This window comes from Parasteatoda tepidariorum, chromosome 9, assembly GCF_982258835.1.
Source record: "Parasteatoda tepidariorum strain Cologne lab strain chromosome 9, Ptep-v5.0, whole genome shotgun sequence".
In the NCBI taxonomy this organism is placed as follows: Eukaryota; Metazoa; Arthropoda; class Arachnida; order Araneae; family Theridiidae; genus Parasteatoda; species Parasteatoda tepidariorum.
Genome location: NC_141763.1, coordinates 31,657,975 through 31,675,574, shown reverse-complemented (window position 1 = coordinate 31,675,574; position 17,600 = coordinate 31,657,975). Strand labels below are relative to the sequence as shown.

General features: G+C 32.2%; 1 protein-coding gene across 27 annotated transcripts in view; it reads left to right on the top strand.

Moving 5' to 3' along the window:
• Positions 1 to 17,600, top strand: part of LOC107453194 (uncharacterized) — a 252,200-nt gene that overhangs the window by 29,654 nt on the left and 204,946 nt on the right. The window contains exon 1 of one of the 27 annotated variants that reach the window (XM_087151188.1): positions 8,298 to 9,487. The exons of the other annotated variants lie outside the window; for them this stretch is intronic. Within the exon in view, the coding sequence (XP_087007314.1) occupies positions 9,404 to 9,487 (84 nt within the window). The 5' untranslated portion in view covers positions 8,298 to 9,403. Of the gene's footprint in view, positions 1 to 8,297; positions 9,488 to 17,600 lie in introns of those variants that run through there. 27 annotated transcript variants of the gene reach the window in all.

Sequence of the window (17,600 nt, the reverse complement as noted above, 5' to 3'; positions counted from 1 at the left end):
TCTAGAAAATCAGAAGAGATTTTTTTTTCTTCTCCATTTTCCAGCCACCTCTGACCGGACAGGAAGTACAATCACCGCAAAATCCGGTTTCGGTCAGAAAACAATCTTCTTGTTTCTAATTTCAACAAAATTTAATTTTTCTTTTTATCTGGTCCAATATGTACCTATTGTTCCGTTGGGAAGATGCCCCTTTCTTGTTTACTATATCAGCAATCTCTAGTGAGCCAGAAAACATATTGCTTCTATTCTTTTTGCTCGCGCTAGGCGTAGCTTGATTCGTGACTTCTGTGAAACCGAAGAGCACGTTTGAGACCCAGCACCTTTTAATCTAGAAGTCCGAAAATAAATTCTGAAGAATAGAAAATAAAGGTCGACGAAATCGGACTTCTTAGATCTCCGGCCTCCCAGCAAGCTGTTAGTTTCGAAATGTGAGTGAATTTCATTTTCAAAAATGAAGCAGACGATAAAAGTAGATCCAACAGAAGAATGCTTTCGAATTTTACGAGATAGTTTGAGATCATCGTTTTCCAAACTATCGGTAAGTTATTTTATTTTAATAATTTGTTATAAAAATTATTTTTAAACTTAAATGTATGTTTCCAGCATATTATTTTCAAAACTAGTCATTTTCTCGAATCAAGTAATTAACTTCGTTAAAAAAAATTACATTGGAAGCAGACGATATAGATCCAACTCAAGAGTGTTTTCGAATTTTGCGAGATAATTTGAGATCCTAATTTTCCAGGTTATTTTTGAGTAGTTTTATTTTTTTAATTTAAAATTCCATTATTTTTTAGCATCCACTTTACTAAATCATTTTTTTTCCAAAGTTGAATCTAGAAATAAGAATTTCTTTTTCAATTTTTTAGCTATTTCTAACGGGGCAAAAAGTACAATCACTGAAAAATACGGTTTCAGCCAGAAAACGATTTTCTCGTACATAATTTCATCAAAATTTAATTTTTCTTTTCATCTGGTCAAAATTTTAAGGAATAGAAAATAAAGGTCGACGAAATTGGCCTCCTAGCAAGCAGCTAGTATTGAAACGCGAATGAATTTTCATTTCTAAAAATGAAGCAGACGATAAAGACAGATCCAGCAGAAGAATGTTTTCGAATTTTGAGACATCATTTTAGATCATCGTTTTCTAAATTATCAGTAAGTTATTTTATTTTAAGAATTCCTAACTACTTATTTTAAACTCAATTTTATTTGTTTTGATATTTTCTTTTTAAACTACTTATTTTCTTAAATAAAGTCATTTAACTTTTTTCTCAAAAATTTAAAAAATTAAGCAAACGAGAGAAATAGATCAGGCTCAAGCATGTTTTCGTATTTACCGAGAATGTTGAAGATCTTCATTTACCAGTGGTCGATTTCTTATTTCAATTTAAAATTTTATTATTTTGTTTATTATTCTCTTTAAAATATTTTTCCTCGAATTAAGAAACGAATTTACATAAGACCAGTCAAATTTTAAAACACAGATCTGAGAAAACAGTTTCTGAACGTTTCGGAGTATCCATAATTTTATGCTTAAAATTTATTGGATTTTTATAATTTTCCGTTTTTTTTTAAAGTTTTAATTGTTATTTTAAAAGCAGGGTACAATTGTTATTTTTAAAAGTTATTGGTTAATTTAGAAAACTACATTTTTTAAATGTATTTGATAAATAAATTTAAAGTAATAAGAAATTACACACATTTATTATCAAAATTTTATTCAATATGTGGCCCTTTTAAGGCGGCAAGCACTACTTCAACTCAGAATAGAGAAACGTTTGCACACTAAGATGCCTAACTCTCTTTTTCATTTTGGACATAATCGTGTAGAATGTTGGATAAACCTACATTATTAATTGATGTATAAAGTAGATGAATAGATATAGCATAGTTTCAATAAATGGAGACGCTGATTGGTCTTTCTTTCAACGAAGTTTTTCATATAATAGTACGTAGAGACAAGTCGGCGAGTACGCGAGCTTTACGCATTTGATAATAAATTCAAAGCTATCTAATTTTGTATGATTTTAACATTTATGAAGAGGCGTGGAATCCTATTGCTATACCTATTGCTTTGTCGTGTTACTTAACTTGGCTGTATGAGGTTTCAGCCTTGCTGTTTTAAAAGCATATTTGAAAGCAACAGGGTTTATCCAAATTAGGATAGGGTATGTTGTTGACGTATGCCTGTTTAGGCAAAGGGAGTGCGATTATTCTTGTTTTCCAGTGGCGCCATCTATGGCCAAGAATTCAACTTCTGCCACACCATACGTCGCACCCGTTTATGGCGCGGATCCATTCATACATCCATTCATTCATCCACAGATCGTAATTTTGTGACAGATTTAAAGCGCATCATTCACTTTACTACACGGAGAGTCTTCGGCCGGCGGGGTTCGAACCCACGAACTCTCGGAAATGGGCCCAGCACCCTACCGACCAGACTATCCCGGCGCAGGACAGGGTATACTTTGTGTTAAAGCAAAGGGTCCTCAGGGTAATGGGAGGGAACCCCAAAGCGGGAACTCCACTTTGGGGTTCCCTTCCATTCCACTCACACCTACTTCTCTCTCCTTTCTTTCACAATCTTGTTCCAAGTTCGTGCCTTTCTCTTACTGGCTAAACCACTTCTTTATAATTACGTCTTGTTTGTCTCGTTACTTTCTGCAATGACGGGTTTTTCATTAATTTGACGTAAAATTTTTACGTAAAGACACAGTGCCCTTTAGAACACCGAAGTCAAGCATGCTGCTGTCGGTAAGCGGGTGGGTGACCACTTTGATCATCCTGTGTAGGAACCGAAGGAGCGCGGTATCGGTCCTCGTTAAACTGTTCTACCATAAAGTGCTCGACTTCGCGCGCAGGTAGTTGGGTTACCAAAGCAAGGGAGCCATCCCCTCAGCAGAGGATCAAAATTGAGATGGCAGGTCTTCGGATCATCCTCACGGATTTTTCCCAGACCGTCGCCAATAGCCCGTTGTGCAAATCTAGTGTGACTTAAATAAAGTACCTACCTATCTGCCTCATTAATTTAAATGGAATTTATTTATTATAATTAATTTTTAAAATCTGTTTTTTACACGGCCCATTCCATTGACTGTCGTTATTTTTCCCACTCCTCATTATATTTTGACTAATGAGCCTAAAACGTTATTACAAAAAAAAAATTAATAAAATTTTTAACAACTTTTTAATTATTCTATTTAAATTGGAACATAACTAGATATAATTTGTGTAACGGTAAGCCATGTTCACGGGAAGCCTTGACTTTTTATCAATCGATTGATTATTAAATGCTTATTAATAAATATTGATTGATTATTAATCCGAAGACATAAATTATTTTACTTACCGAAAGATCAATTAACCAAGAATTTAAATATCCCTATTTTTGTGTCACTAAATGTAAGGACAAAATCCAATATGAAAAATCATCTTTCAACTTTCCCCGCAGCACGAAAATTACTTCCATATTTTAGAATAAAAGAAACCAAAGACGACTGTTTACTTTTAAAATTAGAGTATCAATCTCTTCTAGGTTTTCGCTTCAAAAACTACTTCAATATTTGGAGAGGTAATTTGGGAAGTTTTCTAAATCTTACATTATGTAAATGAGGTGAAGCGTTTTGGAAATGACTTGTGTCTAGAATAATGTAACTTGTCTTTAGTTGACAAATAAATTTAAAGAAGCTTGATTAAGATTAAAAATTTCAAGTATGATAATAGTACTTTTGTTAAAAGCATTATTTTAAGTTTTAAAGTACTTTTATGATTAGTAAACAGCTTATGATAAGCTTTATGATAAAAGCTTTAACAGCTTTTATCATAACAGCTTTATGATAAAAGATCTAATACTTTCAATATAAAAATTTAAAAAATATTGGAGGTCATTAGAATATTCGAAGCTATATAAAGTATTCGAAACCAAAGAAGATTAATTACATTATTTATAGTTTGGAAATTTGGGTATAATCTGGATTGATTGTCACAAAAAGTTTCCGAGAAGACTGTAAAAAGACTTTGGCATTTTTGGCTGTGATCGAAGGATTAACATTTTACAGAGGGAAAGTTTTATTTTTATTTTTATTCTTACTTCTTATTTTTGGAAATTGGTTTTTGTGTCAAATAAGGCAATTTAGCAGCTTTTAACATTTAGAATAAAATTTTCTATTTCTTACGACAAAATTTTTTGAGGTAAACAATTTTTACTGAATAATGTTACTTTATTTTATAAAATATAAGTGCGTCTGAATTTCTTCGTGTGTAATTATCTTCAAATAATGTAATATCTAATCTTAAACAAAACAGGGGCTGAAATAAAATGAAAAAAGTTTCCTTACAAAATTGTTGATTTTATTAATTAAAGAGAACCTCTACAAAGAAATAATAAATTTTAACTAAAAAAAAAAAAGATATATATATTTTTTTGCATTGAATGAAAAGGAACTAGTTTTTTTAGTCCAGAAAGAAGAGAACTTGGATATTTTAGATCATACTGTGAAGGTGTAAACGCTGAAATCTAAGTACAGTCTGTCAACATAAAGAACTCCCCTAGCCATTAGTATGGAGTTGTGTCAGTGACTATGGTTACGGGGTTTAACTATTTCAAGTAGGGGTGGTTAGGTCATTATTTAAGATAGGTTTTGACACGGGTCGGAGAGAGAAGAGAATCAGGGGAGAAAGAAGCTCCCCTTTTTGAAATGCACTATTTCTTGCTTCCGTAACAGCAGATAACCTTAGACTTCGTAGCGAAGGTAGTTCTTTCCGCAGAGAAACTGTAGGTGGGTTGTTATTTAAGTAAGGACCGTTTTGTTTTATATAGGTGACGTGTGCATCGGTGACGCGTGCATCGGAATGAGTGCTTATGTTGTGTCCGGTATCCCTTGGGAACAACTGTGCTCAGTTGCAGTTGTGTAGGTAAAATGTACGGTCAATTCTGTGTCTTAAAAATGTTCAAATTTACCGAAATCGCCAGCCACTCACGAGATACGGTCACTGATACGTTTTTAGTCGCCAAAAAAGCCTGTCTGCTACATATATTCACTGGCAGATTTGTGAAGTTACGATTTGTGATTTATGACTATGACTATGACAATGACAATGACTTTCTCCGCTATGACAATGACTCTCTCCGCTGCTCAGATCCCAGCTATTTTGAACTCTTTTGACTGTGAAGTTTTGGACCACCCCACCCCTCCCTAGAGTCCAGACCTTGCGCTGAGTGATTTTCATCTTTTCCGAACATCATTTTGGCTGCAACCAGTACAACGATGACGAATACGTAAAAACGGCAGTGACCTCTCAGTTAACAGAGAAGGCGGCAAGTTTGCATAAAGAGGGTATTTAAAATCTAGTTGTATCTAAATCTATCTATTCTAAATCTAGTAGTAGTATGTAGAATCTGAAAATACATTTACTTCTTGAAATTTTTTTTTTGTTTGGTTTTTATTTTCAAACGGCCCTTACTTAAATAACCCTCGTATATAAATACCCCAACTTAGAAAAAAAAATAATAGAAAGAAATTTAGAATAAAAAGTCAATGCAATAAATAAATAAGTAAATAAATAAAAACTTATCATTTTTGAAATTGATAATCAAAAACTCTATTAATACAATTTTTTTAGCCATAAGTGGATATTGGTAAGTACAATTAATGATAGATGTATAATTATAAAAGGATACTGGAAGATTCTCCAAAAAGTTTTAAGCTACATATTTTTTAAAAAATGTTCCAATTTAAAATGCTGCTGTGATTTTTTCGTTCGCGAGTCGAGAATCGTGTTATCTTCAGGGCATCTTAGTTCATCTGTTTCTTAATTTTAATTTATTTCATTTTGACCAATGGCTTTTGTCAAGAATGAATTTTACTACAAACAAAATGTATGCCCTTAAGAGAAATGAGTTTTAAAACTACTTACTTAAAAACCTTCTCATCGAAATATTTGTAGAGTTTAAAGTTGATTTAAAATGCCAACATTTCTAGCCAAGAAGTGCACTGGATCTATTGTTCAAATTTATTTTAATATGATATGAACAGATGAACCATGTTTCATAGCAATTTGATTTATAGTATTGCGTAATTGATAATAAATATCAATTAAAGATAATAGGAGGAGAAAGATTGATTTACTTTAGCTTACTGTGTAAGTTAATCTCGTAACAGCCAGATTGATCTGTCGTTTATGTCAGCTTAGTTGTTCATGGAGATGAAGAAGCCACATTTTCAAGACTGACAGCAATATTATCAAAATAGCGCCTCGGCCGCCTTTACTTCTCAGACTATTTGGTACTCGTCGATCTCTTAGCTTGCATAAAATCCCCATTAGATATAGAACCTCGGTTTTTCACAGTAACACGTCAGTACCATAACCACCATGTATAGTGTATAGTAGTAATACAGTCCAATTTAACATCTTAATAAAGTTGCAAAAACTCTTCACTACGCATTTAGCTTTAACACAAAATTCAAGAGGAAATGCTATGAAATAAATCTATTACTGGAAGGAAAGTTAGTACTGCTTATCATCATTCAGTATTAGGCTTATTCTCATATGCGGTCGTTATCTTAGCATCAGCCCCGCGAGGGGCTCTAACTAATTCATCTGAGTGGGAATGTATAATAAATCACCGAGTAGTAGTAGTAGTTAATTTACGTCGCACTAGAGCTGCACAATGGGCTATTGGCGACGATCTGGGAAACATCCCTGAGGATGATCCGAAGACAAGCCATCACAATTTTGATCCTCTGCAGAGGGGATGGCACCCCTGCTTCGGCAGCCCAACGACCTGCACGCGAAGTCGAGCACTTTACGGTAGAACAGTTTATCGAGGACCAATACCCCGCACCCTCGGCCCCTACGCAGACTGATCCAAGTGGTCACCCACCCGCTCACTGACCGCAGCCAGTGATGCTTGACTCCGGTGATCTGCTGGGAACCGTGTCTTAACGATCAGTCCACTGCGGGACAATAAATCACCGAAGCGCAATTGAATGGTGAAAGTTGGGGTCCAGTAACATTTATTGAGAGAAACTTAAAGTAGCGAGATTAAACAAACAAATTTAAGAGAGAGAAGAGGTTTTTGTGGCAGACTGCCTCGCCTCCCCCCGAGGTATTACCCCGAGCTTCGCAGGATTCAGTATTAGGTAATAATAAATATGCATTAAATAAAAACGTTCAAAAATATGCGTACGTTAAAAAAATACAAGTGTGTAATTTTGGGCATGTTACTACTACCGTCATATGAGGGCGTATGAAGTATCAGGTTCGATTCTGCTACCGCCTATTTCTTCTAACTTTACACTTACACGAATCTACTAGTCATTTGTAAGCACTAAGTTTTTTCAGAGATTCTTGAATGCGTACCAAGGAGTCTGTATGCTCCAACCCAATCTGTCTTTCAGCCACCTTGCTTACGGCAGAGATAGTCTGTCGTTGATTCAGTTATTGTAGCTGTAGCTCATTTACATCACACTAGAGCTGCACAATGGGCTATTGGCGACTGTCTGGGAAACATCCCTGAGGATGATCAGAAGACATGCCATCATAAGTTTGATCAGCAGTCTCTGCAGAGGGGATGGCTCCCCCTCTTCGACCTCACGACAACCTGCAAGCGAAGTCGAGCACTTTTTGGTAGAACAGTTTAACGAGAACCAATACCGAGCACCCTCGGTCCCTACGCAGACTGATCCAAGTGGTCACCCACCCGCGCACTGACAGCAGCCAGTGATGCTTGACTTCAGTGATCTGCTGGGAACAGTCGTTGATTCAGACTTTATTATCTATTTTTTTTTCTTGAGATAATTGTTGAAGATTAGTCATACGATCCAATATATAAGCCGGAAGATTACCGTTACAAATTATTGCGAGCTTTGGTAAAATCAAATTTTATAGTAATCAACTTGCTTTGCTATATTTTTACTTTCATAAAAGTGAAATTATTTAACAAATATTCTTAGTTTATAGCCAATACTTTAGTGAATTCCCATTCATTTGTTAGAAATTCTAAAATTTTTCAGAGAGTCTTCAGACAGTAAATTATGTTCTAAAAATACACACAAGAAACTTCACTCCAATTCCAAGGTCCAAGAGCAATATTTTTTATCATTTCAATTCATGCTTTCTGTTAATTAAAACCTCATTTGTTTTACACAACCGAAATAGGTTTTCCCAGAATTTGTGATTTTTAAAATATTTTAAATTAAATATCAAACATTTTCCGAATAACTTACGTCACAAGTGACGTCACTGGTTCTCGCAGCCACTGAAATCGATCTTGTTCTAAAAATATAGCCAATCCAAAGCGGAGGGAAAAGGGATGTAGCAAAGATAAATCTGCTCCCAACTCATCCTGCCCAACAGGCGATTTGAATACACGCAGATATGGACGTTACGTCTCGTTGTTTCAGACATGTTCAGACTTGTTCGAAATTAAGAATTACTAATTTTTTCTGATCCCTCTCCTGCCAAGGAGTAAATCCAAGGACGTGGTAACCATGGAAACCGTCATCTCATTTGATCCAGCCACACCTACATCTGTAACATCGTCCATTGGTCTTCACTCCCAATTCAACGCTTCCGTCAGGTGGTTTAATAGTAAATCTATCTCTAATAGTAAAGCTCTTCCTTGTTAGTTTAAATTTATGGTATTTCAATTTAGACTATACGAACGAACCAGAATGACCTAGAAACGGAAATATTTAACATTTTCAACAAGGAACTGTGATTATCTTACAATTATTTATTCAGTATCTTTACAGTAAAGCACATTTAAATTTTATTGTATGCACAGCTTCGTATTTCTTCTGCCTAGCTTTACTTAAACGACAATCTTTATTCTATGATAATATTCTTGAGACGCCATATCAATAAATCATTTCAACAATCAGAATTCTACTTTAAGTTTCTTTCGACGTTTTCCAAAACTGTTGCAAATTTTTGTTATTGTTATGCCGTAGAGGTTGGAGGTAGGCCAAAAAATTGCAAGTTATCATTCATCATCGAAGATAGTAAATAAGGACTATTAATATTTTTAACCGTTGTCGACAATCATTATTTCTAAACTTTTATTGCCATGTATATATAGTTTCTGCTGCTAAAATGCAACAATTTGCTTAGACTAGAATTAATTCGTCCAATGATTGTTTGAAGTTGAAGTTATTAGTTAATTATATTCACTTTCTGATATTTATAAGAAATATTAAACTACAATTAAGTAAACTTTAACCGTAAAGTTATGCTTCCTTTCGCTTGGATCCTGGTTTGAAATTCGATTCTGAACTAAAGTAGAACATTGCCGATTATTATGGCTTTTAGGTCTATTTTTATATATGCATAAATGTGATGTTTTGGTTGAGATTGTTTTGAAGGCTTTTGTTTCGGAGTGATATGTCTCAACGTAATGGATAGGAACAGATATTATAATAAAATGTTAACTGAATTAAAGGACGACTTGGAAGAAGACACTCGGCAGCTAGCATGCAAGGTAAGTCTGTACCTAATTACAATTTGAATCTAATTTAAAGTTCAAAAGCGTATGATGCATTTTTATGTTTGTTATTTGTTGCAATTTGCGTGAATTGGTTAAAATAATTGAATGTTACGTTGAAATCGAAAGCTTTAAATTATTTTCTATTATATAATGTCAGTGTATGCTTCTATTGTACTGAAATAGTTTATCGAATTCAGCATTAAAGTTTGTTTTGCGAAATAGACATATTTATTTTCGTAGATAATATTAATTTTGTGGTTCCAGTTTGGTAATATTATTTTTTTTTTCCAAGTCATTCATTTGAAAATACGAATTTTTCAGGGATAGCTTTGAAAACTTCTTTATTAGTTGATTTGAAATTAAACTATCCTAGGTATATAAGTAATTTTCAAAATTTTATTTGTTTATTTATTTATTCTTATTTCTCCCGATTTTAATCATGTGGAGAAAAAATCACTTTATTTTGCTAAAATGCAAAAAAAAAAAAGAAAAAAAAAAAAAAAAAAAAACATAAATTTCATTTAAAATTTCAGTACAGAATTGTAGATGATGTAGTGTTAATAAAATGTATCCCTAATTGTTGTCACATTCAACAATATGGTAAAGTAGTTTAAAAATGTTTTAAGTTTGACACTAAAATTGTTAAAATTCTCTAATAGAGTTGAATATTTCTATGAAACTCTTGTTTGACAATAGAGGATTTTGTAAACGAATTATTTTGCTATTTAAATGTAGTTTTTCATGCCTTTATATTTCTACAAGCAAAACAAATGAGTTAAATGTAAACGTACGTTTAAAACATGCTTTTTAATACATGCGGTGTAAAGAGATTATTTCAAAGTCAAAGAGAAATCAATTGTTCTCGGTCAAAATTTTAAATTTCTCATTTATATACTTAATTTTCAATTTACACGTCCTTGTGCTCAATGCAAAACAAAGCCTACTTAATTCTGACTGGTGATTTGATCACTTGAATTCTTTTTGTGCACAAAACACTGCAAAAAAGGGTTCTTTAAAATTGAGCAAATATTTGTCAAAATAGATCCGAAGCGAATATAGTCGAATTTGAAATCTTGTGCTCATTGAGTATTGTGACTTGCTCAAAAGTGAAACTTATTTTGAGTAAAATGTATTGCTTCAATTTTTAGCATATTATACTCAATAATGAATGCATGAGGTTTTAAAAATTTACTATCTGTTTCGGTGCTATTTTTGCACATTTTTTGCTAAATTTTGCGAAAACTTTTTTTGCAGTGCAGATACACTTTAACATTTTCATAAATTTTCAAAAACTTGAATGTTTGGGGAATTTTACTTTTGTTCATAAAGAACCACTTTTCTTAGTATCTATGCTGTTAGAAATTATGGAACCATAATATTCTTCAAATTTTTAAACTGTTATATTGCGCTTCACTTAACTAGATTAATGTACCTCTTGAACTTGATTATGCGAACACTCAGTGTTCAATTTTACACTTCACTACGGTTGCGGTGATTTTGCATCATATTATAATTGAAAGTATCAATTTTATGAGTCAGCTTTTATCTCATTTTTGTGTAAGTGCTACAATATTCAATTCCTTTTATCCTTCTAATAAGGTTCGGTGTATGAGTATCTTGTTATGAAATGATGCTCTTGATATGGTGTTCTTTTGTATGTGAAGGGAATTTATATTTTCAATCCATGAATTTCTTACAAAATTAATTCTTTTTTTGAAAAAACAAGCTCTTTGAACTTTGAAGTTCAAATTTTCAAAATTTTATGTCAATTTTGTAAACGAATTATTTTGCTACTTAAGTGTAGCTTTTCATACCTTTATATTTCTGCAAGCAAAACAAATGAGTTAAATGTAAACGTACGTCTAAAACATGCTTTTTAATACATGCATTGTGTTTCAATATTCGGAAAATAAATTTAACGCATATAAATTTTTTTTAGCAATAGCTTCATTGAAAAAAACAAGTATGGTCAAAACTTCTAGAATATGGTAAAATTTACCATGTTTCTCAGACTATGAGAATACCAAAAAAGCTCTAATTTTTATCGAAGCGCTCTGGTAAAGATTAAAGAAAAAAAACCAATAAAATATGGTTTTATAATAAATGATAAAATTCGGTAAATGTGGCGAAACTTGGTAATTAATTCGTAAACCTTAGAGCAGCACAATCTATACCTTAGATCACGGCACAAATATCATGAATTCGTTAACATTTAATTTTCAGCTCTGTATTTATTATTAAATGTGTGGTAATGAGAAATATAATTTTTAAAACTGTAATTTTCATTAAACCATTACCATATGAATGGAAATTATTTAATGAATGATTTAAATACTATATATTTAAATTTTATAACCAGATTTATGGATTTTTTTTAATAAGAAATCTCATTAACTTTCAGTGCGGTAATTTCCCCAGATTTTTTTACTCGGTGTAGAGAAGAACAGCTGAAAACTTCTGAAAGTTCTGAATGACTCTTAATCTAATGATTGGATCTTCCCTTTCTAGGACACAATCTTAATGGTTCGAAGATGTGATCTTAATATGCTAGTTAATAAGTGCAGACGAGAATTTTAGGTTCCAAAATCAGACATAAAAACGTACTTTCCCTGAATAAATATACCTCTTTTTCGGCGGATTCGGATTTTTGAACCCTAAAATATAGGGGGTTGCCGCATACAGGAGAGTGGTCCAAAGTTTGGACTATTAAATGTCAGTTTTACGTATTTCGCCAGATCTCGAGAACTTTTTAAGAGAATTAAAACGGTTGTATTTTTAAAATTAGATTTCTCAGGAGCTACTCGAACGATTTTGCTATCTAAAATTGCATTCGTTAAAATGATAAAAATTGTATACTTTACTTTTCAAAAGTTTTTCGACTTTTATTAAATAAAATAATAAATATTAAGTTTTATTTCGCATGGAATTATCTTTGAATAATCAAATTTTATAATTGTGTGCAAAAATGTTTTAATTTGCTTAAAAAGTTCTCGAGAGATGGTGAAATACGCAAAAAGTAAAATTAACATTAAGGGAGGGACCCAAGCTTTGGACAGCTCTTCTGACCAAATTATTGGGACCATATTTCCTAGATTGCGGCTACCTCCTATATTTTCTTTGTCACAAATTCAAATCTGTTAAAAAAAAATTTTTTTTTTACTCAGAGAAAGGACGTTTCTGTGTCTGATTTCATGTCTTCAAATAATGTTTGCACTAATTAGCATATTTGAGGTCAACCCTTTGAGGAACTTCTCGGAAGTTATTCTGGCTTGTCCGTTTTTTATTTTGCACACTGTACTTATAACATTTAAAATGAGCTGAATTTCATTGCAGAAATATTTTTGGCATTGTAAGTATGGTACTGTACTGTCAGTGCTACACATTGTAATTGACAATCTGATTGGACTTAGTAATTACAATGCACCGTATGATTATTTTAAAATTAAATTAAAAAATTTTTAAAAGTTTTTTTCCCCTCTTATTGTAGGGTATGGTATTTTTACAATTCATGCAGATTTTAACAAAATGGGTCAAATGGTTTTTTGAGATACTGAAAATTGGCGTTTCATGAAATTCTAATGCACAAAAACCATTCAATTTCATTAGAATGTCATATTTAGTCATTTAATATAACTTATTATGCTAAGTAGTGTAGAGAATCGATAATTAGTACGATTATTTAAAGTACTGAATTCAGTACATAAGAGTCATTATGAGTTACTCGATACTTCTTTTCGTGTATTATGACAACAGTTATGAATTGGCGAAAATTTTTTCCTTCATGGTTCTTTGGCATGTTTTAGGATTACATGTATCCTAGTGTGAAATTGGTTTATTGTTCGGCAAGAGAACGCAACGCTGAATCGGTTTGGACTTCAGTCATGGAAGTTTACGTTCACTTACTTAAATCCAATCTTAATCCTTATCAAAAATTACTAAAAGCACGAAAGTCACAAATAATTAGTTACAAATTCATGAAAGATATATAAAGTGACGGGCTTTTAGTGTTGAAGTTCGATTCAAGCCAATTAAATCGGATCTAGATCGTTTAGGAACAACTGTTCTATTACTTTTCGTGAATTATAACCAATCGAAGTAACAGAGGACGCCCTTCAGTTACAGCCAACAAATAAAGTAGTTTTGACGATTTAATTTCCCCCTTTTGGTTTGATCTTGACGCTGATTGGCCAGATTTTCATCCTATTAGGAGTTTTATCGACACCGGATAAATATGGATTCCACGGCATCAAGGTGACCAAGGAATTTTTCCTTTTTTCCCCCCAGTTTGTGTAATTGTTTTCTTCTCCTTTCTTCGCGTCAGGCACAGTTTCTAGCAAATTTTTACTAGATACCTTGAATGTAAAACATTGTAAGTTCTTATTTTGAGATTGGCTGCATCGGGCTTTTATTCTATTTAACTAAACTTTTAATTCGTCAAATTTTTGCGAAACGTTTAAGTTTCAGGTCAGGATTTCAAACACGATTTTAAGTTTTTAACATGATTTTATAAAGTTGAGTAAAGAACAATTAAATACTAAACTTAATTAATGAACTCACTTTATGAATGTTCCATTCGTAAATAGTACCTATCTTTTGAAAAACTTAATGGTTTTGGTTTATAATTCTTCTTCCCACTGATAAATTGTGGTACCAATACCCCGAATTCCACTAATTTTATATAGTTCTCCATATTTTTTCATTAGACTTAGTTTTTAGCATAATTTATCCTTAAGCGCTAACTTTCTTCATTTAAAGTCTGTTTCCCCATATAGACCCCCAAGCACTATAATCATTATCATTTATTTCCCACCTTTCTTATCGTAATTGCATTAGACTAAACAATTTGCTTTTTCTTCACCTTGACTAAATGGTAGGATTTGAATTTGGCGCAGTATAGCCGTTTACTTTTCTTGTTGCTGTGTGTTTGGAACGGTATAAACAAATCTTCCCCTCATACAATTAAGGATTGCTTTCAATCCAATCTATAGTTGAAGCATTACCCTGAGTTTAGCAAAGTACTTAGAAAAGCGGCTCCCAAATGTGGTTCTGTGGAACCAAAGGGTTCCATGGAAGAATTAAAGGGATTCCGGGAGTTAGCACGTTTTCTTTTAACCCGCAATGATTTTGAATTTTTAACTATATTCAAATCTAATCAATAAGTCATTATTTAATATTTTTGTTACCCTTATGAAACTATTCAAAATGAAATGCCAATAAAAAGAAATGACACTTTTTTTCATAAAAAGAAATATATAATTAAAAAAAAAAAACGATTTATTAAATAATTAAAAAGACATGCATTTTAAAAAAACATTGCATTTCTCACCGGGTTTTTCAAATCAAACTAAATTTGCTAATAAAAAAATTTGTTTCCCTAATAATCATTTTCAATGTTTACAGAAATTCTTTTTAGTTTTATTTCAAAGAAAATCATAATCCGGCCCATTTTATTTGCTTTCAGTTTATGTAGATACTCAAAAAACAAATTTAGTACTAAACTAGACAAACTCCAGAACTGCGAATTTTGCTGTAGGATATAAAATCTAATTTAAGATAATTGATAATGAAACGACTAAAAAAATTCAGTCTTATTTTTTATTTTATGACCATCGTTGAGCAGCCGACCCAATTTTGAGCTTACGACTAACAATGTACAATTCTATAACCTTGTAATTTTGAACCCAATCCAGAAGACAAGAGAACTCTTGGATCGAGAATTGGGAGAAATTTTAACTTCCTTCACGGAGGATTTTTTATGGAAATAACGCGCATTTACTTTACATGAAGAGGAAAATCATGAAAACCTCCCAAGGTTAGCTTGACGGCAAGGGGACTCTAACTCATGATCTGTCTACCACTGAAAATATTTTACCTCAGCACGGTGGTCAGTGCAAGCTGGGTGCGGAATTCGTATCGACAAAATCTTCACTGGGATTCGAACCTATGGCAAGTCATTGGGAGGTGAACTCCTGTATCAAGTATTGGGATCCTTTGTGGATGACTTTTTGATGAAACTAACCAGCATTTATGTTACATAATTTTATTATTTGATATTTAGCTAAATCTGTAATTAGCATATCTTGAGGCAATTTTTTTTTCCTGTCTATTTTTCAGAATCTAACTTTTTAAATAATTTTTATATTAGTGATTCTGTATTAATTTACGTTCTGTAATTTTCGTTAAATAATTTTTATGTTAGTGATTCTATATTAATTTACGCTCTGTGATTTTCGTTAAATAATTTTTACATTAGTAATAATTTACATTCTGTGATTTTCCTTCAAAAGCATGCAACTTGACATATTTCACAGAACATCGAAAAGTTACAATTTACGAAACATTACATTATTTGTAATATTTCAAATGATAATATTTACATTAGCGATCGACTTACAATATAATCATTGTTTTTAAACGAGAAATTCTTCAGGTGATTCCAAAATTTCGAGATGTAAATAGTTAACTTAAAACATCTCAACATTTCAATTTTAACTTTAAGGTAATAGATTTCTTCAAAAAAAAAAAAAAAAAAAAAAATTCTACACTCTTTTCCCGGTTTCGTACCCATTCAGAAAACTGTAAAACATTTTCTCTCCAGTTCTTGTTGTTATTTTTGGAATTTACTGCTCACCAAGTCTTGCCATTTTTTGCTTTTATCTAAAAGAAGTCTTCTTTTCAAGCCTCTCTTATCGATTTTGGAATGTTTTATCGTCGTCTGCTCTTCGTGACATCCATACATGAAAAAGTGAAGGAAAAAAAAAGTTTACAGTCCTCGATCCTCGGGGGAGTATCGAAGAATGAAATTCCTAAGGGCTTTGCGCATTCCCTCTCGCAATTCAATCCCCCCCTCCCTTAAAAAAAAGTTTCCTCGAATGTTCTCTAGCCATCACATTTTATAGCTCGGCCCCAGTAAATAGCAAATGAAAGAGCAAATTTATTTATTTGCTATAAAGGTTACGATTAGTTAAAGTTACAGTGAAGGGAATTCTCGGTGGGTTTTTCGAAAGATATGGTTTATTTAGACACAAGACAATGAAAGAGATTTTTAAATTGATGTTAGCCTACAAATATATATTTTTCAAGTTCAAGTTCGGAAAATATTATTTCGTCTATGTAGAATTAAGATATAAGCTGGCTAAAGTGATTTTATAAAATAAAAAAAACTCATTTTTTTTAAAAAATCTCTTTATGATTTGAATAAAAGATATATTTTTTTATGCTTTTTGTACAAAAACAATATCGTGATATATTGTGAAGAACAATAATACAGCGAAACATCCTCTGAGAATATTGTTTTTTCACATATATTGATATTTAGCCAATTTAAAAAATTTACATTTTTTAATTGTATAAACATTTAATTGTATAATATAAATTAATTTATACTAAATTAGTGTAATGGAGATTCTGAAGTAACTAATAATTGTTAAAATTTAAAATTAAGTTTTGCCTTAATCACCATATACTGACTTAGTAGCTCGGAAATTGGAGAATGTATATATTTTTTTATTCTGATTTTTGAAATATAGAAAAGATGCATTTTATATTTCGCAGTGATTCTGATTGCTTTTTATGTATTTCCTGTTCTATTATCTAAAGCTACTAATTTTATATACACGGGTCGACAAAATTAAGAGATGGAAGACATTTCCCCAAATATCTCAAAAAATACTGAATATAAATGAATGAAATTTGGTATGGATATAGCTTATCCCTTGATAATAAAGTATGAAACAAAAATGAAAGTGCCATTCACTGGCAAGACCTATTGCCAATAAATCCAATGTAGTCTGAACTTAAGTATAAAAAGATGACAATAAAAGTGAGGCTTGTACAGTATGTGTTGCCTCTAGTATGGTGTATGGTCACCCCTGACAGATAGACAGCATGCACAACGAGTATGCCTGCTGTTAATGAGGGAGTTAAGGAGGATTTGTGGAAGACCCTCCAATTCTTCCACCAGAGCAATTTTTAACTCCAGAATGGTTCTGGAGGAGGTTGGCATCCCAAGAATGTTTAATTGGATTCAGGTCAGGGGATTTGGCTGGCCAATCCATTCGTTGAATATCCTCACTTTCCAGATACTCATCAAGCAGGAGAGCCCTAT